Source organism: Triplophysa dalaica, chromosome 6 (assembly GCF_015846415.1).
Source record: "Triplophysa dalaica isolate WHDGS20190420 chromosome 6, ASM1584641v1, whole genome shotgun sequence".
In the NCBI taxonomy this organism is placed as follows: Eukaryota; Metazoa; Chordata; class Actinopteri; order Cypriniformes; family Nemacheilidae; genus Triplophysa; species Triplophysa dalaica.
In genome coordinates, this window is record NC_079547.1 from 15,506,733 (window position 1) to 15,533,235 (window position 26,503).

Here is a 26,503-nt window from a genome sequence, read left to right on the forward strand (position 1 = left end):
TTTCCTCCGGCGCTTGACTCTGGTGTTCGCCTGCTTGCGATGCCCTTGTTAGCCATGAAGCTAACCTAAGTGCCACATTTGGAAAGATGAATAGAATTTTATGTTGAAAAGACATTGTATAGACACTTATATTTGCTGTTAAGTTGCCCATAGCAGTATGTTACGAGCCGGAAGTGTAGTGCCCTGGTAAGTAGAACAGCTGAATTGTCAGCTGCCTCTCAATACTGATTTTAACGAACATACAGAAGACTAGAAACTATGGATATGTAGATATTAAATGAGTAATCACGTCTCAACATACCGTACACTGTATTTGTAAACGATATTTCTATTACTTGCAAGCGTTGAGTCAGCGTGTCAGTTAGTCGCACTGACAGGTTAACGTTACACTTGCTGCTGCTGCTGCACTGAATAGACACCACCCAATCTTTCAAAACTAAAACCACTTTCGGTTGAATTATATATATATACAGCTAAACTACGTTTAGATATGATAATAGATGTATTCATCTATACCAACATAATTGGACATATGATATATTTTCCCATTAACCTTGCACAACGGATAACCACGTGACTGTATTTTTTGTTGCTTTGTTTACATTCTTACTTTAGAAATAAGTAACAAATCTTCTAAGATTAATTTTCAGGCCACTAGAAATCTATTAAAATGGTTGTCAAAATTGGATCTTTATAGCATGTGATCCGAACGCAGAAAGCAGGAGACCCCCTCTGAACTATGCATGGCCTTTAGTTTTGTCTATAAACATATTTTACTAAATTACTTAATGTTACATTTGACTATTGCAAATTATATTCTAAAGATATTTTATGTAGCATATTTTAGACCCAAAGGTGTATAAATGTCGCCGGATGATCACAGTACTGATTGTATTTTCTCCCCAGCATGGCCTGCAGAAATCTGCTTCCTTCCAGAATGGGGGTAAAGTTTCGAATACCGCTGCAGAAACTGCACCCATTGTCCCGTGCCATCCACCATCGCTACACTGCTAACAACAATCCACAGAGATCACCTCACTGCTCAGCAGCTCGACATTACACATCTCTCTCTAGGCTCCCCATACGCCCTCCCAAGTCCCGGTCGGGAGGCCACGGCTATCAACAGCACCGGACCTTCTGGGTGGTCAGTCTTGCTTCCAGACTGCTGAAATTGAGGTACATCTTGCTTGGTTCAGCAGTTGGAGGAGGATATACAGCAAAAAAGGTATGTTTAACTTTTGGGTTGTGTTGCATTAAATAACTTTCTCTCATGCACATTCTGAGTTAACAATACTTAGTCCTTGACTTAAATAAACTTGGTTGTTATCAGATTATGACGGGTTCTGACATTATTTACTGACTGTACGTTACCTGGTTGCTAACACCTGCAAATCCGCAAATCAGAATGCAGTTGTGGTTGTTATTGTCATCTTTGACTTTGTCTTGTAATATACCGTAAAAAGCTAAAGAAAAAAGAATATGGTAAATTTGCCGGGCTTTGTTGTTAATATTTTATTTGTCACAAATACCTAAAATCAAGAATACACTTGAGACTGATAATATGGACATGATTTGTGTTATTGGCAAATAAAAGCATTTCTGTTTTGTACCTTGTAGACATACGACGAATGGAAGGATATGTTTCCCGATATGAGCCAATACACATGGATTGTGCCAGACTTTGTTCGGGAGTTGAGTGAGAATATCGACTTAGGTAGGTGAACTGGGAAATCCACAGTCCAAATTTCGATTGAACTCATTCAAAAATATTAGCACTGTGCGCGTCTGCAATAGTCACATTGTAGAATGTGCAACGTAGTAAAAAAACACATATCAGTCTATATGTGACCCACACTCAAAAAAATGAAGTGTTGTTCATTTTACTAAACCCTTCCTTGTTCACAGTACATAAAGAATGCAAGTAACCACATTAACATAAGTTTAATGTTATTTATAAAAAAAAATACGATTGGCTTACAAACAAGTGTTTCACTGGTAAACTTAACATTGTTGAGTAAAACACAACACCGTATAATTATGGACCTTTTGTTGAGGTAACTTAATATAAAAAAGTTAATTCAAAATGACTGGTAAAAGGGGATTTCAGTTCCCAGCATGCTTTGCGTGAGACTGTATTTAGGCAGTACATTTCTGAATTTAGTGTTATTTTAAGTCTTTTCAGGAAAGATAAAAGAAATTGTTTGTGCTTAATGTTCATTTATCTTTGAGATTTTAAAGAGTTTGTTGTATTTTTGAGTTTTAGGGTTACTTTAGAGTGGTGCATGTTCTTAGTCTGTGAGAGGTCAAAGTGTGCCTATTTCATCATTCAATGAGCATTTACTATGTCATTACTGAGATGCTTCTCATCTGATTTGCTCATTGTGTTTTGACTTGTAAGTCTGTAAATAATTTCTGTATGTCAACAAAAAGTACCATTGAGAAGGATTAATATTGAGTTTAATTAACTTCCAATTACTGCTACAATCTGAATGGTTTGGATTTACTTGGATTTACTTAAAAAAGTTTAGTCGACTGTACTTAAAGATCAAGTAACACAGGCAGTTTCTGTATATTCCAATATATTTATCTTGAGTGCATATACAATAGTATTGCATACATCGTATCTTCGAAGAGTATTTAGTTTATCAAATTCAATAAAGAGAGATACAGCTGTATGATTATTTCCGGGAAAAACACAAGCTGCTAGAGGTGGGACTAGTGGGGAGAGTGGGATGTAACTAAAGCACCAGCAAGCAACACATCATCCCTTCGTGTTTTGTACATTATGCAGGTAAACAAAAATGGCTTACCGCATGCATTTCATGTCCGGCATCTTTTAGCACTGAGACAGATCAGTTTCAAACAATCTCCAAATCCAGTTTTATATCTACCGCTTATATAACGTCCATCACTGAGATCCCGTGACTTAACAGACACCCCTAAACTACACTATCGCAAGAGTAACAGGCGAAGCGCAGCCCATCTTGACGCAACGCAGATAACCTTGATAGTAAGCGGGTCTTGATCGTATGTTGGCTCATGGGTGGGCTCTTTCGCCTTTCACTGCTTTTGGCCAATTAACGAAATAGGATCCCTTTGATGACTCAGGGATCCAGAATTATAAAAAACTTTCAGAAACAAGTTGGACTATTGGGGTAGTGCATCAAGAACAGAAAAACTACATCATAAGTCCAACTCGTTTGAGCAAGTTGAGCATTTTAAACATGAGACACCAACACGTTTAACAGTGTAAAGGATTCAGAATGCATTTCCTGAAATCATATTTTTGTAATCATAAAGCAAAGGCTAAAATTAAATATGTGAGAGGAAAACGATCAGATCATGTCAATCCTTCTTACTGACCCTTATTTCTCATCATAGCAAGTTGAGAAACAGTTAAAATTAAAAATTTGTTATGTTGAGCAGATATGAGGGGAACACGATCGTTTTAGGAAAATATTATTTTATGAGTATATTTAATATAACGTATTGTGAACTTTTGCTGCTGTTCAGCCGTAAGATGCGCTTTCAATGTGGCGGGAAGAAATATGTAACGTTACCGCTCATGCGCAAGAATCACGCAAACATCCAAACTCCTCCATTGAGAGCATTTATATAGAAAAATTATCATAAAGTAGTGCCGCAGTATAGAAAGACACATTTTTTGGGCATTTTCCAAACGACATATATGCGCCCTTGAAGGGCCCTTCGCAAAGGGGAAGCCATTTGTAGGGGCGTTCCAAACGAAAGTAAACACCCGTTAGCGATGGGTTAATGCAATGTTCACTTCAAGAAAGTGAGCTTTGTTTGTGATCACGGGATCTTGGATTACAGGTTTTCGCCACACATTTTGAAGCAAATATGGAGCGGGATTTAGATTGTTTTGTTACCTAAAAACGACAGCACAATCATTTAGTTTGTGTTTGTTTTTACACTATTGATGTCAGTGATAAAGATGATTTGAGATTGTTTAAATATAGTATAAAGATCATTTAGTTTATAGGAAAGTTTAATATGTTTTAAAATAGCTACTTATTCCCTTTATTAATAATTAAATACAAGAAATATATATATATGACATAACTACAGAATATTTGACAAGAAATATTAAAAGTATTGTTTATTTTCAACAAACGAGCGATGCATTCAGAGTGCATGTACGGGGTTGTCTAGGTGAAATTTGACCAGTCATTCCCTTTGTGAAGGGAGTTCCAAACGCATGCACGAGAGACAGTAATGCACCCTTGAAAGAGTTGACTTCAAGGGCTTAGTCCTTCAAAGGGAGTAGGGCATAGGGTTGCTCACTTCCGTTTAAAAAATGCCCTTTGTGAATGGCCGGTCACAGTGCAAAAGTGAAAAGGGACGCCATGAAAACAGTGTCCAGCTGCGCCGCATTCCACACGTTGTTTAAGCGACAAACACCGGTATACTCAAAATTCATATCCTTACAAAAATACACACCTGTATTCAGTATCAACCGGTATATCGCCCAGCCCTAACAGTATCTATATATTATATAGAAACTGTTTGGTGTTGTTGGTGTTTTATGTAAAAAGCATATTTCTTTTGGCTTTCTTGTAGCATCATTTTTATGTCAATGTTATTTTCTGTTCCTGAATATAGACAAGTTTGCCAGTGCTCTGCCTGAAATGGAAGAGATTGCCAAACTTCTGCCTGACATGGAAAAGATAGGCGAGAACTTCACCTTCTTAAAAAGCCTTCTCTCCAGTGGTGAGCACATATATTAATATCCGAATATCATAATTCAATCATGCCATCTGAAATATCAAGGAGCAAGAAAATTCATTTAGATTGTACATGGGGGATTAATGTAAGCATTATGTAAAATGTAATGAAAGAAAACTGGCCATAAAACCGTCTATATTTTTCAGAGAAGTTTTAAATAATACATTTACAAAATGTATTAGTACATGTTTTATGTTTGGGACCTTCTGAATGTATTGTTCCAGTTATTCATTAACTTTTGAGAATTGTTTACAATTTTGATTGTTTCATGTTTCAAATGTGGACATTTGATTATTATCTGCCTGATCACATCATACTGCAGTGTTATTTTTCTTTAAAGAAAACATACATTTAAATATTTAGTTACATTTAAACTAAACAATTTAGAATTTTGTTGTTTTTGATTCAGAATTAAAATTTAGCATAGTCATACGATTTTAGATTTTTTGTGTCAATGTATGTTAATATTGCTTGATAATCATATCAAACTCACAGGTGTCTGCATAATCGCCATCTTCATCATGCATCTGATGCCTTTAATAATAATTTAAAACTGCTTTATTTCCATTACTGTATTTTCCATTATTCATCGCTGACTCATCTGTTAGGGCCAAATCCAACTTTACAACGAAATGACCTCTCCAAATTTTCTACTGTCTTGATTTATTTTATTTTCATATCATTTGTTCCTCTTGTCCCCCCTCCTCCCCTTCCCCCACGTTCTTCACAGGTTTGGGTAGTGAAGTCAATGGAGCTTCTGGTCTGCGTCTGTTATTAGGTGTGTAAATATCTACCCATTGCGCTGCTGTACTGATGCCACCCTCTTATATAAATGGGTGTGGGACTGTGAGGATGGACAGATCAAAACCTGTCTGTCCAGCTACCTGAAAGATTTGCAAGAAATTATTGGCTTAATTTCATATTTCTTCTAAAAAAAATGAAAGGAAAACAAGCTGATAACTGATTAATTGCACGAACAAAAGCAACTGCATCTATTAATGTTGATTTTCACTGAAACAATAACTGATATTCTACAAAAATATGCAAATTAATTGGCAAAACCAATGCTCTGGTTGACCTCTGCAAGAAACTGTTGAACATATATATTTGCATATATATACATATAATTTTTTTTCATATTCTCACTAGCAACAAGAACAACTCAATGGTTCTTTTGACTTCATTCTAAACAGTCAAAAATATGTAGTGGAATCTAGATGCAAATAAGCATCAGAACAGTCAATATCAGATGCATTTGCAGTTACAGATGCAGTTATTGACACTAACAGTATCTGTGTTATTGCTCAGATTTCAATTGTATTGCAACTTGGTCCCTTGACTTCACCGTTCTTGTCTCCAAGGGTTCCGTGGGCCATATTCTCCATGTCTTATCTCTCAACATACCATCAAATGTTCTTATTTCTTCTGTGTTACTGAGCTTCTTATAACTCAATGGCTTTGAAAAGTATTAAACAGCTAATCTTTACAGGTGTATATTTTCTAGACATCTGACTATTATGAATAATCGCGTAGAACAGAATATAGAGGTGCTAACTCTATGTACACTACCAGTTCAAAGTTTTAGGGTCACCTATTCACTTGCAGTGTAAATATCGCTCATAAATTCAATACTCTATGTGTTACTAGGTTCATGATACAATAGCATAACAATATTTTGAACAAAATGTGAAAAAGAAAACTGTAACACTCTCCATGAAGCTTGTATGTATAATGCATTATAAAAGTAGTTTTAAAGAATTGTAATGCACCGTTTAATGCATTGCAATGTCTTATAAATAATTGTTATTACATTTATCTCATAATAATACTTAGCAATTCATTGTTATACTACACATTTTAAATTGATTATAATTCTTTAAAACTACATGAATATCAATGCATTACAACACACAATATGATCCTTTAATAATTATTTATAATGCTTTATACATAGATGCCTTAAGTAAAGTCTCACCAATAAAACATATTCAAACAGCAGATTTATTTTCAAAACATTGACAATTTTCAATTACATTTTTGTTGTACATACTGTACAACTTTTTATAGAATTGACAACATTTAAAGTTGAAATAAACCTTTTATATAAAGGAGTCATATGGTGCGATTATGTGTTTTTCTGTGTCTTTGGTGTGTTATAAGTTGCCCATGCATGTATTAGACACATGCAATTGCAAAAATTAAACAGATGTATATGCAAGTAAGGTGGGCGTACCTGTCAGAACAATTGCTTTGGAACCTGATGTTCCAAATATTGTAAGAGGCGTTACATTTCAATCACACGCTTGCAGTATTCCACCAATCACCACGCACTGATTAACTGGCCAATCATACCACACTTCGCTTTTCAGAACGATAAGCTTTCTTAAATATTTGCTTGCTTCAGGGAGGGGATACAAACATGCATTGTATGTTGTGAATACAGCTTTTTTGATCGTTAAATTTTGTATACACATTCCTTTACGTCAAAAGCAAATGATAATATTCGTTTAAGCCGTGTCATATCACCCCTTTAAGGTTAATACGAACCCTGAACCTAAAAAAAAAATTTAATAGATCTATCACTGAATAAAACAATTTCAGTTAAAAGTAATAATACAAATTTGAATTTTTAATGCAGTCACTCTTTGTCTAGAATTTGCAAAAGTGTACTCTAGGCCTTTTATCAACCCACTTTTTAAGGTATCACAGTAAAATACTTTTTGATACCATCTGTGATAATTGTGTTTCCTCATTATTCAATCCAGCATTTATGGACAATTATCTGTTTGTTTTATATTAAAAGAAATTAATTTGTTTGTGCAAGTAATGTGTTTGTATACAACAAGTGACCCTAAATGTTTGACTGGTAGTGTTATATTTGTGTTTATGTTTTTAATAGCAGACACAATTACACATTTTTTGTAATATATACAAAACATACTGTACACCCCATGCCAAAAACACATGTGACGTTTTCAAGTACTGTACCTGTGTACATACGTGATATAATGCATAAAGTGTGTTCAGGCCGTTTATTGTTAAGCAAATTTTTCTTTTCTTCTTTGGGATATGGTGACTGTTTTTGCTTTAAAATACATCTGTATACAACATTGGCATGGTAGATCTTATCATCCCCTTCATGTGTTCTATTTACATGCCAATCGTGTATGCGTTATTTTCTTTTAATCTGATGTGTTTTTCCACAGAAACCACAGGTGATTCAGCCCTGAGAGCACCAGATATTCCACCAGCATCTGCAGCTAGGTCTGACAGCAGCGATAAACATTTCAAAAAGGTAAATAATACGAGTTCAGTGTTTTTTTTGTTGAAGGTTCAAGCATGACTTTAAGACATTACATTCTTATCATTTTGACTTTGCACATATTATTAAAATAGAAAATGATTTAATCATTTTACTTTGTCAGCATTTTTCGCCTAGGTTTTTTCGTGTGCTTTTTCAACATGAGCTGATTTTTTTAGTACAACACACCATCTTGCGCTTACTATCATACTTTTGGTAGTGCAGCTTAATACTGATGCTTGTGAAGTAGCTAGTCAAAGCTTACTGATTTTAAAGTTACCGAATGCTTTATAAAGCTGTTCTCACCCAAACATATCAAAACATATTACATTGCCAAAAGTATGTGGACACCCAAAGCCATACTAGTATGTTCTTTTTAAACAGTTCAATCCTAACAATGAGGTTTAATTTGTACTTTGTCTCACTTTGCCGCTATAACAGCTTACTGGATAGGCTTTATTCAATATTTTGTAACATGTTGGATTTGGGTCTCATTTACTCAAAAGGTCAGGGAGGTCACGGGTTAGTTTCAGTGTTCATTTGGTGTGTAAAGCTACTTCTTGAAAACAAATATTGTCTACATACTTATGGTCATGTAACATACTTGTGATAGTAAAATGTACACAGTAGAATAATTTTAAGGTTTGTTTGTGAGCGATGCTGTAGTCTGCAATTTTGCTGTGTTTTATTGTACCTCGTATTTTGTACATTTTTATGAATTTTCAAAGTTTTTATTAAAAACTCAATGAAATGTCTCTCAATGCTATGTAAAGCATTTGGCTTATTTTTCATATGTGGATATATTTAAACTCTTATTACAGAATTCTAGTGATTCATTTCTGTTGTTTTTCAGCTTATTGTCTGTGTAAAAGCTTTTCCCCTCCATAACTCCTCCATACTGTTTGTCTTCAGGATCATTTCATGCTCTCAGAATACTGTTGCTTCTCTGAGAGCAAAAAATGCATAGTCTTTTACGTTTAATGTCAGTGTTTTTATATTATTTGGCTTGATTCATCACTCGTGCAGTCCATGTCATGTATACAAACAGTTTATCTGCAGATTTTCATATTAGCATATACATAGAGATTTAGTCCCTAACTGTTTTAAACAGACGGGGTTGTGGAAGCTATATTGGCAGTCTGAGCAAACGACTTTCTTTTATATAAATGTGATGTCAAATTATATAATATGTGTACAGATGCAATCCATATAGGGAGCAGGAGTTTAAAAGAAATGAATCTTTTCTCTGTCTAGCTTTAGCAAGCTTTGCACTGCTATGCAGCTAAACATCTTATTGTATATTAAATGCTTGCTTTCCCCCATAGCTGAAGTTTTATATAATCCAATTTATGAAAAATGTCTGAAACATTGCCTTATCGCAAGTATAGCAACACTGACAATATTGACAATATTTTCTATGAGTTTTACCAATATAAAAATAAAAGACATATAAGTGTTAATATGTACTCTATTTGTAATGTCCGCCAATAAAATGGCCCTCACCTCCTATTGGCCATGTCAAGAGCAATACATTAAAGTGAGTTGGACCACTTTCCAGTAGCTCCGCCTACATCCTCCTATTGATTGGCAAGCAGGTTGATTGACTGCCCCTCTTTGTCACTGTACCGTCCCTCAGGAGGGGTTGCTCAGCGAGCTCATTCTCATTCAGCAGCAGATCCAGCAGCATGAGGAGGAGATGCGGCGGGCGGCGGAAGCCAATAACGCTCCGCCTCCGCCGCGTGAACCCCGTCCCAGCCCGGCCCCGAACCCCAGCCCCTCTCAACCCAAAAACAAGGTGAAGGTCCACGCCCCCACCACTCCACGAATGCTGTGACTCTCATGCCAGTCATCCACTGCCTCACGTCTAGTTTTTTACTTCAAATAAAAAAATTCAAGGAACTTTAGCTAAAGTTATTTTAACTAGAAGAATGCTGGTGGTATCTATGACTGGTGTGAGAGTACTACAGCTGTAAAATACTGTAGTTACAAACCAAATAAGTTGCCCCGCCCATCCAAGATCCTTTTAATTTCAAGTTTCATTCCAGACACCTATTGGAATCAATTTGTACTGATAATAATTCAGTACAAATGTGCATCTCATATATCACATATATATACACTGTAAACATTAAATATATGCTTATTAAACTATAATTTGAATGACATTGAAAATACGACTGATCTCTACTTTACACAATGCAAATTTAATTAGAGCTGCTTTTTCTAGTGTAAATGTTAGTGGTATTCCTGCTACCATTGTGTATCTGGGGAATAGCCCTATACAATTTTTGTATAAACCAAATCCCCACTTAATGTTCTCTTATGCAAACCCCATTTATGTACACAATCCCAGGAGTAAAATAACAACTCATTGCATGGAGTGATGTACCATTTTGCTCTGGCTGTCGACCTGCAGAACTAGCATGCCTAATACCAAAAACCAATCACATGTGTAAATTAACAGGATTACATCATTTATCAGTTATTTACCTTGTTATCCGTATATATGTATGTTAGATTGTGATTTTGTGTCCTCTCCTGTTATCATTCACTGTTTTCATGTTATTTGTCTGGTATTCTCTAGTGTGTATGTATTGTAAATGTAGACTAACAAATGATTCTGTCTTGCTGCATTCATCTGTAATCTAAGGATCCTCAAGCAATCATCTTTCAAGTGTGTTTGTAGTTTGATGATTTATATTAAGAATAAATGGTTAATTTAAAGGTTTGCAAATCCAGGAATTGAAGGTTTCTTGCTATGACTTGCCTTTCCTCTGCTGGGATGTAATGCATGAGATTTTGTTTGTGTGTGAAATGGCTTCTACAGGGGGATATTGGGAAGGTGATCATGGTCTTAGTCTGCTACATTGTTTCTTGTTTTCACAGTCGTCTGATAAAGAAAAAGTTGACCAGCTTCAAGAAGAGCTTGTTCGAACTCAGGTACAAACCCTCAAGTGTTAATCTATTTCGCTTTTTATAGTACTAGCTTCTGTTTAAACTGTTCATTATTACTTTTCATCATTATATTACAGATGAAGTATCAGCGGATGCTGGAACGTTTGGAGAAGGAGAATAAAGAACTGAGAAAAGTCGTTTTACAAAAAGATGACAAGGGTATTCACCAACGAAAAGTCAAGGTTTGATTTCAACATTGTTAATTTTTGGTAGAAGTATAACATACAAGAATCAAACTTACTAGGCCGTTTTACTTTTTTTATCTGTTGTAATAAGATTATAGAATTGATGGATTAATCTGTGTTTCTTGCTCATTCTCTTATTTAGAAGTCTTTGATTGATATGTACTCTGAGGTCCTGGACATCCTTTCAGATTATGACTCCAACTACAACACCCAAGATCACCTGCCACGGGTCAGTCATCTTTAACTCCGTGCTAGCTACTTGTGATTTGCATACACGCTATCTACATGAAAAACATATCAGTCCTACCTACCTATCTTTGTTTGAATAGGTGGTGGTAGTTGGAGACCAGAGTGCTGGAAAGACCAGCGTGTTGGAGATGATAGCTCAGGCCAGGATCTTCCCCAGAGGGTCTGGAGAGATGATGACCAGGTCTCCCGTCAAGGTGAACTGAGCAAACAGTTCTCTTGGGCCCTGTTCACAATCGCTATTAACATCCATCTTGGGTGATCCTAGACTCATTGCTCCTCACGCCTGATATTAACGTGTGTCCTGTGACCACTTATGACTGGATTTTGAAGAGAGGGTCTCGTCATATATTTCTCTCTGTGTCAGCTTGTTAGCTCATGCTGATGTACTGGCAAAAATAAGAAAACGCCCTTTAATTTTTTACTGTGGTATGGATTTGGCATTTGTTTGGCACTAGAGGCGACTACAATCTGCCTGTGTATGTTAAAAAGAACTTCATTTACCGACAATAGCTGTATGCATTTTATCCATTTAATATCTGTGATTATATTATATATTATTAAAAAAAGTATACGTGCTTTAGGTGACTTTAAGTGAAGGACCTCACCATGTCGCTATGTTCAAAGACAGCACCCGTGAGTTTGACCTTGGGAAAGAGGAAGATGTAAGTCTCAATTTCATTCTCAGTCTTTGTATTAAGCTGTCAGGTCTGTTGGAAAACGCCTATTTCTTTTCTTCCTGTAGTTGGCAGCACTGAGGCATGAGATCGAGATCAGGATGAGGAAGAGCGTAAAGGATGGGCAAACGGTTAGCCCAGAGGTGAACTACACACTTATTGCAATTCCTAAGTCACATTTATTAAAATGCATAACATGTTCTCAAAACTATGTCCTCAAAAAAAATACAATGTCTTCTTTTCTGTGTTAGACCATTTCTTTAAGCGTAAAGGGCCCAGGAATCCAGAGAATGGTGCTGGTTGACTTGCCAGGAGTCATCAGTGTAAGTTTTGTATATATTTTCACAGATTTATATATTTTACAGATTTAACATTGTTTTTTATAATCACTTGTAAAAGAATGTTGTGAGTCTTTATAGTATTTTTCATTGCAATGCACAGGTGTCTGATGCACTGTAAAACCCTAGTTTCATATGTCACTTTTCATGTGTGTATAGACCGTTACAACAGGAATGGCCGCTGACACAAAAGAAACCATTTTTAGCATTAGCAAAGCTTACATGCAGAATCCAAATGCCATCATTCTCTGCATTCAAGGTGAGGGTTTTAACCACAATTCAAATGTTTATTATAAAATATTTGTAATTAAAAGTTGGAATCTGATTTTTGAAGGGATAGTCCATCCAAAAATGAAAATTCTTTCATCATTTACACACCCTCAGGCTGTTTCAAACGTGTATACATTTCATTGTTCTGTTGACACAAAGAAAGCTAGTTGGAAGAAAAATCATTTCTGGACATCATCCACTACCATTTTAGAAAAAAAAGTTGTATATTTTGGTTATGTTGAAAACAAAATGAGATATTTTGAAGAATTTCGAAAAACAAACAGTCCTGGAGCACCTTTGACTACTATTAGATTTTTTCTACTATGGTAGGAAATGATGTTCCAGAACTGAAAATTGCTAACATTCTTTCCCATCAGAACATAATAATTTATTTAGGAATGAAATTACATTTTTGGGTGAACTATCCCTTTAAGGAAGACTAAGACAGAGAATATTGTATATTATATTGTATAGTTCTCTCTTCTGTCTTTCAGATGGCTCAGTTGATGCAGAGCGTAGTATAGTCACAGATCTGGTAAGTCAAATGGACCCTCAGGGCAAAAGGACCATCTTTGTTCTCACCAAGGTTGACCTGGCAGAAAAGAACATGGCCAGTCCAAACAGAGTAAGACCTTTAAGATTTTTCAATTATATGTGTTATTCTCTGTATTGGCCACTAGAGGCCTCTAGAGGAGTTTTTTGTTTCTCCACACACACATTCTTTTTTCTCCTTGTAGATTCAGGAAATAGTTGAAGGAAAATTATTCCCAATGAAGGCCTTGGGCTACTTCGCTGTAGTAACCGGCAGAGGTAAGCATTGAAACTTTTGTCAAGAATTTCAATTTGTACTTTTCGGATTCTTTTTAAATTTGGTGATGTTTCAGGCAGTGTTAATGAGAGCATAGACTCAATAAAGGACTATGAAGAGGACTTCTTCCAGAACTCTAGACTGCTGAGGTAGGATTCATATGCAGATTTATACATTAGCTTCTGTATTATTGGTCATATAATGTTTTAATTGCTGAATATCTATCCTTTTTGTAGGGAAGGCATGCTGAAAGCTCACCAGGTGACAACAAAGAACCTGAGTCTTGCCGTTTCAGACTGCTTCTGGAAGATGGTGAGAGAGTCCGTGGAACAACAAGCAGATGCTTTTAAAGGTAAGATTGGGACATTAACAGACATTAATGCCATAGTTCATCTTTAAACTTATCAAACATCCTCTAAATGTATGTGGAGGGAAAGGAAGCTTGTAAATAATAGGTTCAAGATACATGCGACACAGCAAACTATTGTTTGTAAATAGAACAATAATATAATAAAATAGAATCTTTGAATATTTCACACTGGATTTACTAATTATCCAGTTATTTTGCTTTACATTTACATTACATTACAAGACTCTCCCACAGGTTGTGTAATAACCACATTTCTAAAAGTTTTGCGATAAAAGCAGTTCCACACAGCTTTTGGGTCTTTTTCTTCCTCTTTAAGGTTCTTTAATTCCTTAAAAAAAATGCTCATTTTCAAGGGCATTTTGAAAACCAGTGTACACATCAGATCTCGAGAGACCCAGTAAATAAACTTTGACAGAAACCAAACTAACAGCACTTAAACTACCTCAGCAGGGCTGTTTCCCAACCCTGTGTGTGCCTATTCCCGTCACGCCTCACCTCAGCTCCAACGTTCCGCACTGGGCGTGCTGCAGACCACCAGGCTGCCAATTAACAGGCCACCCCTGCAAACGCTCTGTCTTTAGATTTATTGCCCGACCCGGGACGCTCCTCAAACCTTTGTGTGGGCTATCGATCTCCACAGTTGCACCGGGGCCAGTCCGATAAACAGAGCAATTAGCGTCATCTCCATTGTATGAGTGAGGCGGCAGGCCCGTGTGTGTGCTGGGGACTCGGGGCCCCCGGGGGACGTGGGGTTGGTGATACAGTGCACGACTGGCTCTGGGAACATTGATCACTGTGGCGTTGCAGTCCGTCTAGAGTCCCTATAGAGGAGAGAGGTTTTGGGAGATGGCGGGTGTTTGAGGAACAAAGCTGTTATTGTAAAAAGTTGTTGGCTAAGTTCAAAGTTTTTTTGGGCGGCAAAGCTAACATGGAATACGTTGTTTAATAGTATTAGTGGCCACCTAGTGATTAGAATTTGGGTTGACCCTTGGATTTGAGAAGTACTTTGGTCTCACCATTGTGAGTTTATGTATGACATGCTACCAGAGGTTGGCCAGGTGGATGTCTTTATGAAATTAGAATATTAACAAAAACATTTCTACAAATGACATGATTTGTTGATCCCACGGTAACCATTGACATAATATGTTTTGCTGGAAGACTCTGTGAAGTTTTTTTGGGGAAATCTCTGGCAATTAACTGATTTAAAGATTTCTCTTACTGACCAGCATCCCGATTTAATTTGGAGACTGAATGGAAGAACAACTACCCACGCTTGCGAGAGCTTGATAGGGTAAGAATAAACTTCTGTATAAAATCTTGATTCACAATAATTTTACTTTTAATTGAACTAAAAAAGACCCCAAAATAAAAAATAAAATATGATCTCTCACCGTGTTTGAAAACTTCCTTACCATGCTTTAATGTTTTCTTTCTCCATAGAATGAGCTCTTTGAGAAGGCCAAAAATGAGATCTTGGATGAGGTTATCAGCTTGAGTCAGGTTACACCCAATCACTGGTAAACCCTTTCTTTCAGTTAACTACAAAATAAATTTATTGACTTTTGCCCCAGGAAATATATACTACCTTTGAAAAGATTAGGATCACATGACCGACATGTTTCTAGTATGTTTAAAAGCATATTTATTTAAAGCAGTTTTTGAAAAAGTGTTTTTCATCAAAAAACAAGCCTAAATGAGTCCAGAATAGATGAAGATACAATTTAGTGTTGGTTTATTTTTTTTTATCACAACATAATTTCAGGAATTCCTTAATTGTGACCCTGTACAACAAAACCAGTCTTAAGTTTCACAGGAACGTTTTTAGTTATCGCCAAAAATACATTGTTGGGGTTAAAATTACAGATTTTTTTTTCAAAAATCATTAAGATATTAAGTAAAGATCATGTTCAATGAAGATATTTTATTATTTTCCCACCGTAAATGTATACAATTTTTCTTTTTGTGAGTGGGTGGCCTGCTACAATGCCTCACATTAACAACTTCAAAGGCCACTTTCTCAATATTTTGCTTTTTTCAGATTCCAGCTTTGTAAACAGTTGTTGTTCCGCCAGATACAGTCCTATCCTAACAAAAACCATATATCAATAGAAAGCTTATTTATTCAGCTTTCAGTTGATGTAAAAATCTTATTTTCGAAAAATAAGACTGGTTTTGTCGTCCAGGGTCACAATTTCGTAATTTTCCATAGTTTTAATGAGCTTGCAATTATTCCAAAATTTGTCAAAGACTATAAATAAAGAATGAGCAAGTGATCCCAAAACTTTGAACGGTAGTGAAAATACAAATTTTTTATGACTCTGTTTAATCCTGTTTTATACTATGCATTTTGACAAATCCTGAATTTTTTTTTTAATGCATCATAATAATAATGGCAATAATGGCAATCCTCATCTCCTCCAATTTATTGGTTAGCAGAAATCACAATCTGCCTGGCCATCTCACGGCTTCGGGGCGGACTCCACTATCAGAATGCCGTGCCGCAAGCTGTATGTGTAGTTATGAACCCAAAACCCAGAGGAGCAAGCTAAATGAAATAGATCAGATGCTTGTAGGAGGCCCAGTGTGCTCCATCAGCCTCTCAAATCAATGACATGATGAATAGGTGGAGGGTGGCTTCTCTGAGCTACTCTGGTTGCTGCTTTTGGAGATGTGTGTATATTGACCGACCACAATAAAACAAAGCAAACAGATAGCTGTGAAATATGAGGTTGTTTTAATGATAAACGAGTTTCAGCTTCACCATCAAAATTTTCCCATCTTTGTCATAATCTCAGTTCTTGTACTTTCCACTGCACGGTTTGGAAGTATTAAACACATTTTAATATTATTTGAGTTCCCGAAAAAAAGATTACAGTAATTATTGCTAAATAATGTTCACATTGTCATTTGCATAATTCCTTTATTTTTCTTTAGGGAGTCTATCTTGCAGAAGAAGCTGTGGGAGAGGGTCTCAACGCACGTTATTGAGAACATCTACCTGCCCGCTGCACAGACCATGAACTCAGGCACTTTCAACACCACAGTAGACATCAAACTCAAGCAATGGACCGATAAACAGCTTCCTCATAAAGCTCTAGAGGTAATCAACACTTCTGATTGGTTAACGGCTATTTTTGATTTTTTTTATAATGTTTTCATTAGCAGAAATTAATAAACAATAGTTCTTAAAGGGCCAGTGTGTGTTTAGGATGATCTATTGACAGAATTGCAATATAATGTACCTGACTATGTCTTCTGATGTGTATAAAGAGCTATCACAATTAAGAGTAAAGTTTTTATTACCTTAGAATGAGCTATTTACAATCTACATACACCGTGGGTCATCATGCATATAATTCTCCATGTTCTGTCAGCCATCGTAGTGTTTCAAAAGGGAGAGGATAGAGTGAGCGGTTGGTAGCAATCCGCTAGATTTCACTGACTGGACCTTTAAATCATAATATTTAAATAAATATAAATAAAGTAAAGCTTAATTTTTTTATGTACAGCATGTTTGAAAATGAACTAAAATGAACAAAACATAATTTTCCAAATTGCACACTATTAAAAGTAAAATGATAACATATGTTACAAGACTGATATGTTATAATAACAAACAAACGTTCTAAGTTTTTGACCGGATAGACAACTAAATAGGTTTGGCTGGTATTTACTCAATAATTTCAAACGTGAAAAAGTAAAAATGTACCATGTAGCAAAATTATTAAATATAAGTATTTGAATCATGTCCACCTTAAAAATTATTTACAGTTTAATAGATAACATACTTTTGCTTTTATTAAACCACTTGAAGTCTTTCTTTCTATTGTGAGTTCATTACTGCATCTTCATTTTTTAAGGTCGCTTGGGAGACCTTGCAGGAAGAGTTTGCTCGCTTCATTGCAGAATACAAAGGAAAAGACCAGGATGACATCTTTGATAAGCTAAAGGAAGCTGTTAAGGACGAGAGCATCAAACGACACAAGTGGAATGAAAGAGCCATGGATAGCTTGGTAATATCCTGTAGATACCCTGAAATAACAGCTTTTTTGATAATAAACATACAAAGTGTCTTGAGTGCTGATGGGAAGTGTGACTCATGTATGTGTGATTCAGAGAGTGATTCAACACAACGCTCTGGAGGATCGCTCCATCACAGACAAGTCTCAGTGGGACGCCGCTATTCAGTTCATGGAGGAAACGCTACAGTCTCGCCTTAAAGACAGTATGTTCCCCACTTACATAGAAACTAAAATTACCTGGTAAGAAAAAAGAAAGAAAGAAAGAAAAGTCTTTCTTTATTTTTTCTTTCTTTTTTCTTTCTTTCTTTTTTTTCTTTCTTTTTTTTTTTTCTTTTTTTTTTTTTTTTTCTTTCTTTCTTTCTTTCTGTTTATTGAATGTGACATGTCTTTCTGTATTGCAGCTGACTCTGTAATAGCTGATATGGTGGGGCCAGACTGGAAGCAGAGATGGTTGAGATGGCAGAATCGAACAGCAGAGCAGGTTAGACACACGGAACTGGCATCAATTCCTCACACAGTGATTTGTCTCATTATGTTATCATATGCAGCTCTATTTCAGTGTCACTGCTTGTGTCAACAATTGTAAATTTTTTCGTGGTCCAGCACATTCGTAACGAAACCAAAAACGAGTTGGAACGTCTGCTGAAGGTGAATGAGGACCACACTGCCTACCTGGCCAACGACGAGGTCACCACAGTTCGCAAAAACCTGGAAGCCCGAGGAGTGGAGGTGGACCCTGTTCTGGTCAGTGAGATTGTGACATTGCTTGAATGTGCTGTTTGAATGTTCTTGATTGGAAATGATAATTTTTTGGTGGGAATTTTACTTTCTGTAGATCAAGGACACGTGGCACCAACTTTATCGACGTCACTTCCTGCAGAAGTCATTGCTTCATTGTAACCTCTGCCGGAGAGGTTTCTATTACTATCAAAGGCACTTTGTCGATTCTGAGGTAAAGACAAACAGACATTATTTGCTAGTATTTCCAAAAGTTGTTCTTCTCTACGAAGTAATTAGCTTCAATAAAATAATTATTTTCCAATTAAAAAAACGAATAAGTAATAAAGAAACACTAATGCTCATTTTTATGTGCTAGCTTGAGTGCAATGATGTAGTTCTGTTCTGGAGGATCCAGAGGATGTTGGCCATCACAGCCAACACCCTTCGACAGCAACTCACCAATACAGAGGGTACGTCTTTGAATTTTCACCTCGTCTTTATATCTTTGAGAGTTACGGTCAGCAGCATCACCATCTACTTTCAAACCCCTTAAATATATGTTTTGTTGGCTTCACAGTTCGCCGCTTGGAGAAGAATGTTAAAGAAGTGTTGGAGGATTTCGGGGAGGATACGGGGAAGAAAGTACAGCTGATAACAGGCAGGAGGGTTCAGCTGGCAGAAGACCTCAGTAAGTCCATCTCGATCTCTACTTGTTTGCAGCTCTCGAAACATCTCCATAACAGGTTGACCACTAGAGGGCAGTGTTGTTTTGCTAGTCTGAGCAGTTTTATGACAGTTGAGATGGGTAAGCAATATTATACACTGTCAGATTTTACATTTGATCTTTACAAATGCAACAAGATATGAAACCCCAACATTTGATTTCCCATGAATACTTTGTTGTTTAGGCTTCCCACAGTCTTAGCCGATTTAGATATATCTTTGAATGCTATCTCCAAAATCATTTTTAAATTGCATATCCAATATATGGAAACCTGATAACTGAGAAGTCCTTGTTGTTTATCCCTTGATGCAATGGAACAACGGGTTAGTTCATTTAACTTTTTTTTCTTTTCTTTTATTAAAAACAGAAATAGTTTCAAAGTCAAAAGTCTTTTCCATGTCAATGCAAGTTATCAGAATTTCATTCCAATTTCATTTTCTTTAAAACCTTCTGATTCAATTAAAGAGATATTAGTTCTGACCAGGGTCTCTATGCATTTCAACACACTCTCATCTCCCTCACACTCATTCTCATTCCCTTCTTTTTTTCTTTTCCTTCCTCTGTTGAGGCTTGAGCCTCCAATTGCCCTTCGCAGTGCGGGAGACAGTGTGAGATCTCACTGCCTGCTGTCTGTCATGTCTTCAGCCCTGGTAACTGTTAAACACTCTGTTGATTAAAGCGGCAATTTGTGGAGGCACGACTGACATGCTCAGACTTGACCAGGCACAGACGCACGGCTCGCGCACACGCTCGTATATATCCCAGAGCTGTCATTACCCTGATAACACAGAATGAGGTAATGGCCCTGCCGCCCAGGTTAGTGTGTGCCGAGACACAATGGTCAGACTGCCCATGCAGCGTCTCCATTTCGTCAGAGTCATAAAGAGCCTCTCTGGCTTTTCAATGAAGAATTTCCTTGTTGTTAAAGTCTCCTCTCAATGCTTGGAGGAAAGTGGACACTGTTGGTTTTATCCAGAAGTCTGTGTCTCTCTTGAGCTTGTTGACTTGTGCTTTTTCAGTGGATATTGAAGTGGTTTCCCATAAGCATAAAGGCAAGTTATATAAATGAATAGATTATGGCGATAAAAACCTGATCTAGATAGATGAGAAAAAGTGCTAAAATAAATTACTAAAAAGGGTCCAAAGTAATTTGTGACATTTGCCAGTGGTAGGGGAATTGAGAAAATGTTTAGGGCGTGAAACTTTATTTTGCAGTTTATAAAAAACGGTCCCTGTTACACTCGGACTATTTACAGTAGTGGTGTTTTTTTTTACAAATTGAAAAACGCATTTTCTTTTTTTCCTCATGTTTTTGGTTTGGCTGCATATTACGCATATTATGACCAATGTTGTAATTTGTGTTTTAGTTTTGCACAAAAGGAAAACTAACCATTTTAACCATTAACAAAATTTAATCAGTTTTGTCTTTTCCATCCTACCTCTGCGTAAATATAAAGAACAGGATGTCAGGCTTTTTTTGGCACTGTGAAGATATCCACTTCTCTTGGTGACCCTCCACTCTTTAAGCCCGGTGCTTGGCATTGGGTAACCCTTAGAGTGGATTCTTGTGCTTTAAAGCATGACGTTGCCTGGTGGACAACCAGCACTTAGGGAAAACACAAGCATGACCTCCCAAGAAGTGGCTGTTATGCTAATAAAAGCAAGTCTGGGCATGCACGCATGGATCAGCGGTTTAGCTGTTGCCACTGCGCAAAACACACGGTCAGTCAATTAAGGTGCAGAGGCAGTCTTTAGGAAAGAAACAGTGTAGTGTTTTTAGAGGATTGTTAATAATGGTTGCCACGGTATGAAAGACAATGTAGAGTAACAATTAGAGCTGGCAAACATGTTTCCTTATGAGATAAATGAAACATGTTTGGATGCACATATTTAATGCAAAAAATTGATTATAAAGTTCAGATTGGACAAGTTATGACATAAAACTGTATTAAGCATGAATTATTTTTATCCATTGGTAATACATGGAATAATGCTGGTGAATAGATCCATAGAGCAGTGATCGATTCGATTTATGGTTTTCATTTCATCACAAACTGCTTCTTATTAAAAAATAATTAAGTAATTTCATACCCATCTGTTTTCGTCCTGCTATCATTGTCTGTCATTGTGTAAAGATGGAAATGGAATAAGAACAAGGAGTTTGGGTTTTTCTCTTTGGCATCAGTTTACAGAAATCATAATGGCTTGATCATGTGCAGTATAATATAATAACCCGTTTTGCCATTTTCTATGACGGTATACTGTGAAATGTTCTTTTCATGGGGTAAATCAAATGCATCTTTGCATGGCTGCAAAACAGTGTTTATTTGACAGGCTGGAGGTTTGCGGATGAATTGGTCTGTAGCGTAAGCGCATGAGGATCTTTGCGTATAAACACGAGGGTGCACAAAAGGTAGTGTTTTTATAAGCGCACCAGATTTGCCATTAAATGGTTTATCTTTTCCTCGGATTGCCACATCCTGCAGGAATAGGCAAAGAACATGAGCCTGGACAGAATCCTGGCCACTTGCAACTTCTCTTCAAATAGCAGAGAGGAATTTTAGGCCTGCCCGGCCTTGCTGCTTGTTGTACATGAGATGGCATCACGTTCCAAGGGTTCTCTGAGCTTTTGCTTCTTTTCTTAGTGGTTAAATATGTTTTGTTCACACCTACTTTCTTCTTAAGTTCTTTCTAAAGGATAGTAAGGACACTACCACAGCATTTGGTTGTTTGCAAGCTCAACCCAACTCAGTTTAGTTGATCTAAACTGGCCCCCGTTCACTTCTATTGTATGGACTCAAAACCAATGCAAGTGAATGGGGGCCAGTTAACAACTTCAAAATAAATTATTTTGTGTTCTGTGGAAGAAAGAAAGTCAAAGAGGTTTGAAATGGCATTTGGGTGAGTAAATGAGGTCAACATTTTTTTGGGTGTGAGCTCACTTTAAAGACCTAAGCGTATTTTTTAGTTGGCTCTTTCAACTAGTTTGAAGTATCATTTTGTAACCAGCGGTTATGACAAGATCCTCTCAGACATTTGACTTTGGGCGAGCTTCATTGCATTTTAAAAATCACTGAAGCCCACTACTCTGAGTGCGGCCCTCTGAACGTTGTGCTCCAGTTCACTTTAAGGAAATCTCACCAAATTGGACCTTTCGATTTGTTTTATGCTGTCCAAAGTCCGACTGAACACTTGGTTTGCTTCAGTTCTGAATAATTATATTAGAAGACTGAAAGCGAGCAATTTATTTTAAGAGATTGTCTCCGAGGCACGTCTATCTCACATCGCCCACCTTACAAGACCCAACAGGAAAGGATTCCAGAACCCAGTAGCGAATGGGAGGGGGGGATTTTAAACTCGGTGCTTTTTAAATCAGCTATGAGCTGTTGTTACACGCTCCCTGTTTGCCTATTTTAGACGGATTGGAAAAACTGACAGCCCCCTTCATAAAGAGAGAGATGTATTGACGAGCTCATGGAACCTGGGGCTGGGCCAGAGGTTGAGTCCAGCTCACAGGGGGCCGCGAGGGGCTATTACTCCCCACAGGTGCGGGGAGCTGAGCCGCTGACCCGGGCCTCACCTGTCTGCCTGTTTGAAGATGAGGAGCTGGGGGAGGACAGGGGTACTTCCCTTAACAAAGAGAAAAAATGTACCCCCGGGGCAAAGTCTGGTGTTAAGAGCGATTTGCCCTTACTTGCAGGCAGGCAGGCAGAGAGCTGCTCCGGTTTCACACTTGGGGATTGTGTACGCGTATGTCTGCTCGTGAAAGTGTGTGTGCGCGAGAGAGAATGCGTGGGATTAGATGTGCGAGATGGCTGCATTCAGGCTCCCTGCCTGGGGGTGATGTGACGTGTCGTGCGTTCGGAGCGCCAGAGCAGCTGCGTGGCACCGTGCCTCATCTGGACTGCTGCCCACATCGCTAATAAGCAACTGCAGGCATGTGATGAGACGGCTTTATGAGTCTTTGATTTACTTAATAGACTTGATTCAATTACCACAACCCAGGGCCTGCATGGCTCCCTCTCTTGTCAACCACAGTTGAGGACTTGGCTCTCAGTTTGATGTGCAGAAAAGTGCTTTTTTGTAAGGTTTGTTTTTATAGGCAATACTGACCCTCAAGCACTCGAAAATGAGTGTTTGAGACGCGTATAAGGTGTGTTTTTTTCCACATTTCCAGCATTTATCTTACTTTTTACAGGGTTGCAGGAAATTGTTAGGGTGGGGGAGTTGGGTCTGTCGTTTCCTTGTTTTAAAGGGATAGTTTACACAAAAAGGAAAATTTTGTCATCACACCCTTGTCATTTCAAACCTGTTTGACTTACATTCTTCTGCAAAACACTAAAGAAGATATTTTGAAAAATGTTGGTAACCGAACAACAGTGGTACCCATAGACTTGCATTGGTTTTGTGTCCATGTAATCGAAGTGAATAGGTACCACCTTTGTTTGGCGAGTAAAAGATAACTTTAAATTCTGTCATCACTTCATCATCATCAAAAGAAGATATTTTAAAGAATGCTGGGGAACTAAACAGTTCCGTGCCACTAGTAGATTTGTTCCTACCATGGTAGTCAATAATGCACCTAAACTTCCTTCTAAACATTGTTTTTAGTGTTCAGAATTTACTACAAAATGAATACAGGCTTGAAACAACTTGAGGGTGAGTAAATCATGACAGAATTTATATTTTTGGGGAAACTATTCCTTTAAATGCACTGTTAGTCACTGTAGATTAAAGTGGCTGCAAAATGCATAAATGAAGGCTACTCGAATGTTAATTAAATTTACTCTTAAACAGATCAAATATTTTATTTGGAAAATAATAAAATATGTGAGGTTGCGTAAACATTTTTATGATTTATAAGTATCAGCACAGCATATATACCGCTTGTATACATTTTCCAGCACATTTTTGTCAGCTGTTGTGATTCACTCTCTGTGTGTAGGAATTCTCCCTCTTCGATCCCCTCTTACACCTTTACATCATCTTGTCTGGCTCATGAAAGGATGACGTGGAAACCAGTTTTAGTGCTCAATGAAAAGTGCTTCTCCATTTCCTCCTTGTCTCATGATGTACTGTTGCTGCCCCTAACTCTGTATACATAGGGCTTAACTGTGTTTGCATGGGGCGTTAGGTCACCATGGAAGCTGCTGTACATCTCAACCTTCTTACACTGTCTGACTCGCTCTCTCTCTCTCTCTCTCTCTCTCTCTGACTTGCTCTTTGTCTTTCATCTAATCTTTGCCGCTGCTGTTTGTCATTACTGTATTCTTTTGCTTGTATTGGTTTATCTAGGGGAAAAAATGATAAGGTTATGGTGCATTGGGTAACACGGCTGTGAACTATTGATTCTGTGTTATCGCTTGGTCGTGATGTTGTCCTGGTAGCTGGACTGCAGAGTTTTATCAAAGAGCTAAACTTAAGAAATGACCCTTTGTATTTTGAGAAACGTCTGACATGAATGAACCTTGTTTTAGCTTGCCTTCTGATGTAGACGTTTTTTTTCTTTCCGGATAAACCGTCTGATCTCCTCAGGGTGTCAGTCGATCTGTTAAAAAAGCATTCAATACCAGAGTGTGTTGTCCATGTAAGTGAGAACTTTCACATTTAAAGTGCTTTTTTATTGATTAAAATACAAAAGTTCAATCAAGATATTTTACTATGAAATCCATTCAACCAGTAACTTCTAATTCCCACAGAATGGCACACTCTGGGATGTCACACAATAGTTTATAGAGAACTCTATAAACTTGCCTTTCATCTGTTGCCAGCTTCTGTGTTTTTCCTTTCACACTCTGGCCTCCTCTTTCTCACACGCTCCCGCTATAGTCTCTGCTCCCCGTAGCTCTGATGTGAAAAGCATATTTTTGGCCTGCCCCTCCAGTGACAGAAAGACGATTATGCCTTTCTTTCAAGGCGAGAGAAAACCGTTTCCGTCTCTAAAACAGCTGGAGCAAGCCCCCTTCCCCCCCTAAAAGCTGGCTGTAGCCCCAGTTTTCCCATTCAGGCCGATAACCCGCCACCCACTTCCATCAACTCATCTCCGTCACCCCACCCTAGGGCTCTCAAAGGTCCTGCTCTCCACATATAAATCTTTCAACACTGGTCGTCCCTGTGAAGGAAAGGTCCTCAGGAAGTATTTTCCCTCTTTTACATTCACTCTGTGCCTTACTGCTCTGTGGAAGCGGACGTCATGTGAGTGGGAAGTGAACCAGCGGTCTTAAGTTTGGTGCTTTTTACGGACAGGGTGCAAAATAGGGCCAGAAACATAATACAAATGAAGTTATCTGGAGGTGTGAATCTGTATTAGCTGGGTGGCTTTTCTATTAAGTGCCTGAATATTTTAAAACCATTATCTGATTTTGCTCATGAAAAATAAAATAAGATTTCAAAAATAAATGTAACTATAAAGTTCACAGTAAAAGCATTACATTTCTTTTCTTGTTAATTTGATCTAAGCAAATTAGTTGTCTCTCTTGCTGTAAAGCTGTAATCCGTATTTTTTAAGGGTTAAAAAGAAATGAAAATCAGTTATTGAGCAAGTACAAAAGCAAGTACATTTTAAAAAATGGTTCCTATATCTTACCACAAATCGCAAATGTAGGTTTATAATAATATTCTATAGGGCAAGCTGACTGGTACGATTTTGCAGAAATCACTTTAACATCACTTCAGCTAGAGGTTGAATAGTATATACCAATATACCAGTATCGACAATAATCACAATATTTATAATATAGTAAATATTACATCAATATTTCAAGGTTTTGCCTTAACAGCTACAATGGTTTCAAACTCTCACTCTGCCTCCTTACAGTATGTTACAGGCATTTGCCAAAGAAAGAAAAATGTTGATTCATATGACGTCATTTTCTGTCGTAAAACTTTTCCCACCATTTTTCAAAAACCTCTGGCTTCACCCCCTTTATTAGCTTGCAGCTATATTTATGATGTCATTATTTATTTTTTTTAAATAATTTCACTTGATATTGCAATAATATTGTTATCCTGAATTCTTTTGGCCACTATAATCATGTAATAAAAATCAGATTTTGTGAAAGCCCAAAATTTGATCCGAATAAAAGATGCTCAGTTAAATAAAATCATTTATATTGCACTTTTTACAATTTTCTTTGTT

General features: G+C 37.2%; 1 protein-coding gene across 4 annotated transcripts in view; it reads left to right on the plus strand.

The window, feature by feature from the left end:
* opa1 (OPA1 mitochondrial dynamin like GTPase) overlaps positions 1-26,503 on the plus strand; it is a 33,737-nt gene continuing 7,234 nt past the window's right edge. Inside the window, exons 1-29 of one of the 4 annotated variants that reach the window (XM_056750606.1) lie at positions 1-186; positions 907-1,225; positions 1,618-1,714; positions 4,624-4,731; positions 5,477-5,524; positions 7,953-8,041; positions 9,684-9,842; positions 10,934-10,987; positions 11,080-11,184; positions 11,330-11,416; positions 11,517-11,630; positions 12,018-12,098; positions 12,179-12,253; positions 12,362-12,433; positions 12,608-12,707; positions 13,213-13,343; positions 13,456-13,528; positions 13,603-13,675; positions 13,763-13,878; positions 15,126-15,190; positions 15,340-15,416; positions 16,834-16,999; positions 17,760-17,912; positions 18,016-18,124; positions 18,323-18,402; positions 18,525-18,665; positions 18,757-18,873; positions 19,018-19,111; positions 19,219-19,329. In XM_056750606.1, coding sequence (XP_056606584.1) covers positions 158-186; positions 907-1,225; positions 1,618-1,714; positions 4,624-4,731; positions 5,477-5,524; positions 7,953-8,041; positions 9,684-9,842; positions 10,934-10,987; positions 11,080-11,184; positions 11,330-11,416; positions 11,517-11,630; positions 12,018-12,098; positions 12,179-12,253; positions 12,362-12,433; positions 12,608-12,707; positions 13,213-13,343; positions 13,456-13,528; positions 13,603-13,675; positions 13,763-13,878; positions 15,126-15,190; positions 15,340-15,416; positions 16,834-16,999; positions 17,760-17,912; positions 18,016-18,124; positions 18,323-18,402; positions 18,525-18,665; positions 18,757-18,873; positions 19,018-19,111; positions 19,219-19,329 — 3,043 coding nt within the window. In that variant the 5' untranslated portion in view covers positions 1-157. The remainder of the gene's footprint in view (positions 187-906; positions 1,226-1,617; positions 1,715-4,623; positions 4,732-5,476; positions 5,525-7,952; positions 8,042-9,683; positions 9,843-10,933; positions 10,988-11,079; positions 11,185-11,329; positions 11,417-11,516; positions 11,631-12,017; positions 12,099-12,178; positions 12,254-12,361; positions 12,434-12,607; positions 12,708-13,212; positions 13,344-13,455; positions 13,529-13,602; positions 13,676-13,762; positions 13,879-15,125; positions 15,191-15,339; positions 15,417-16,833; positions 17,000-17,759; positions 17,913-18,015; positions 18,125-18,322; positions 18,403-18,524; positions 18,666-18,756; positions 18,874-19,017; positions 19,112-19,218; positions 19,330-26,503) is intronic. The other 3 variants (XM_056750608.1, XM_056750607.1, XM_056750609.1) reach the window with 3 other exon arrangements.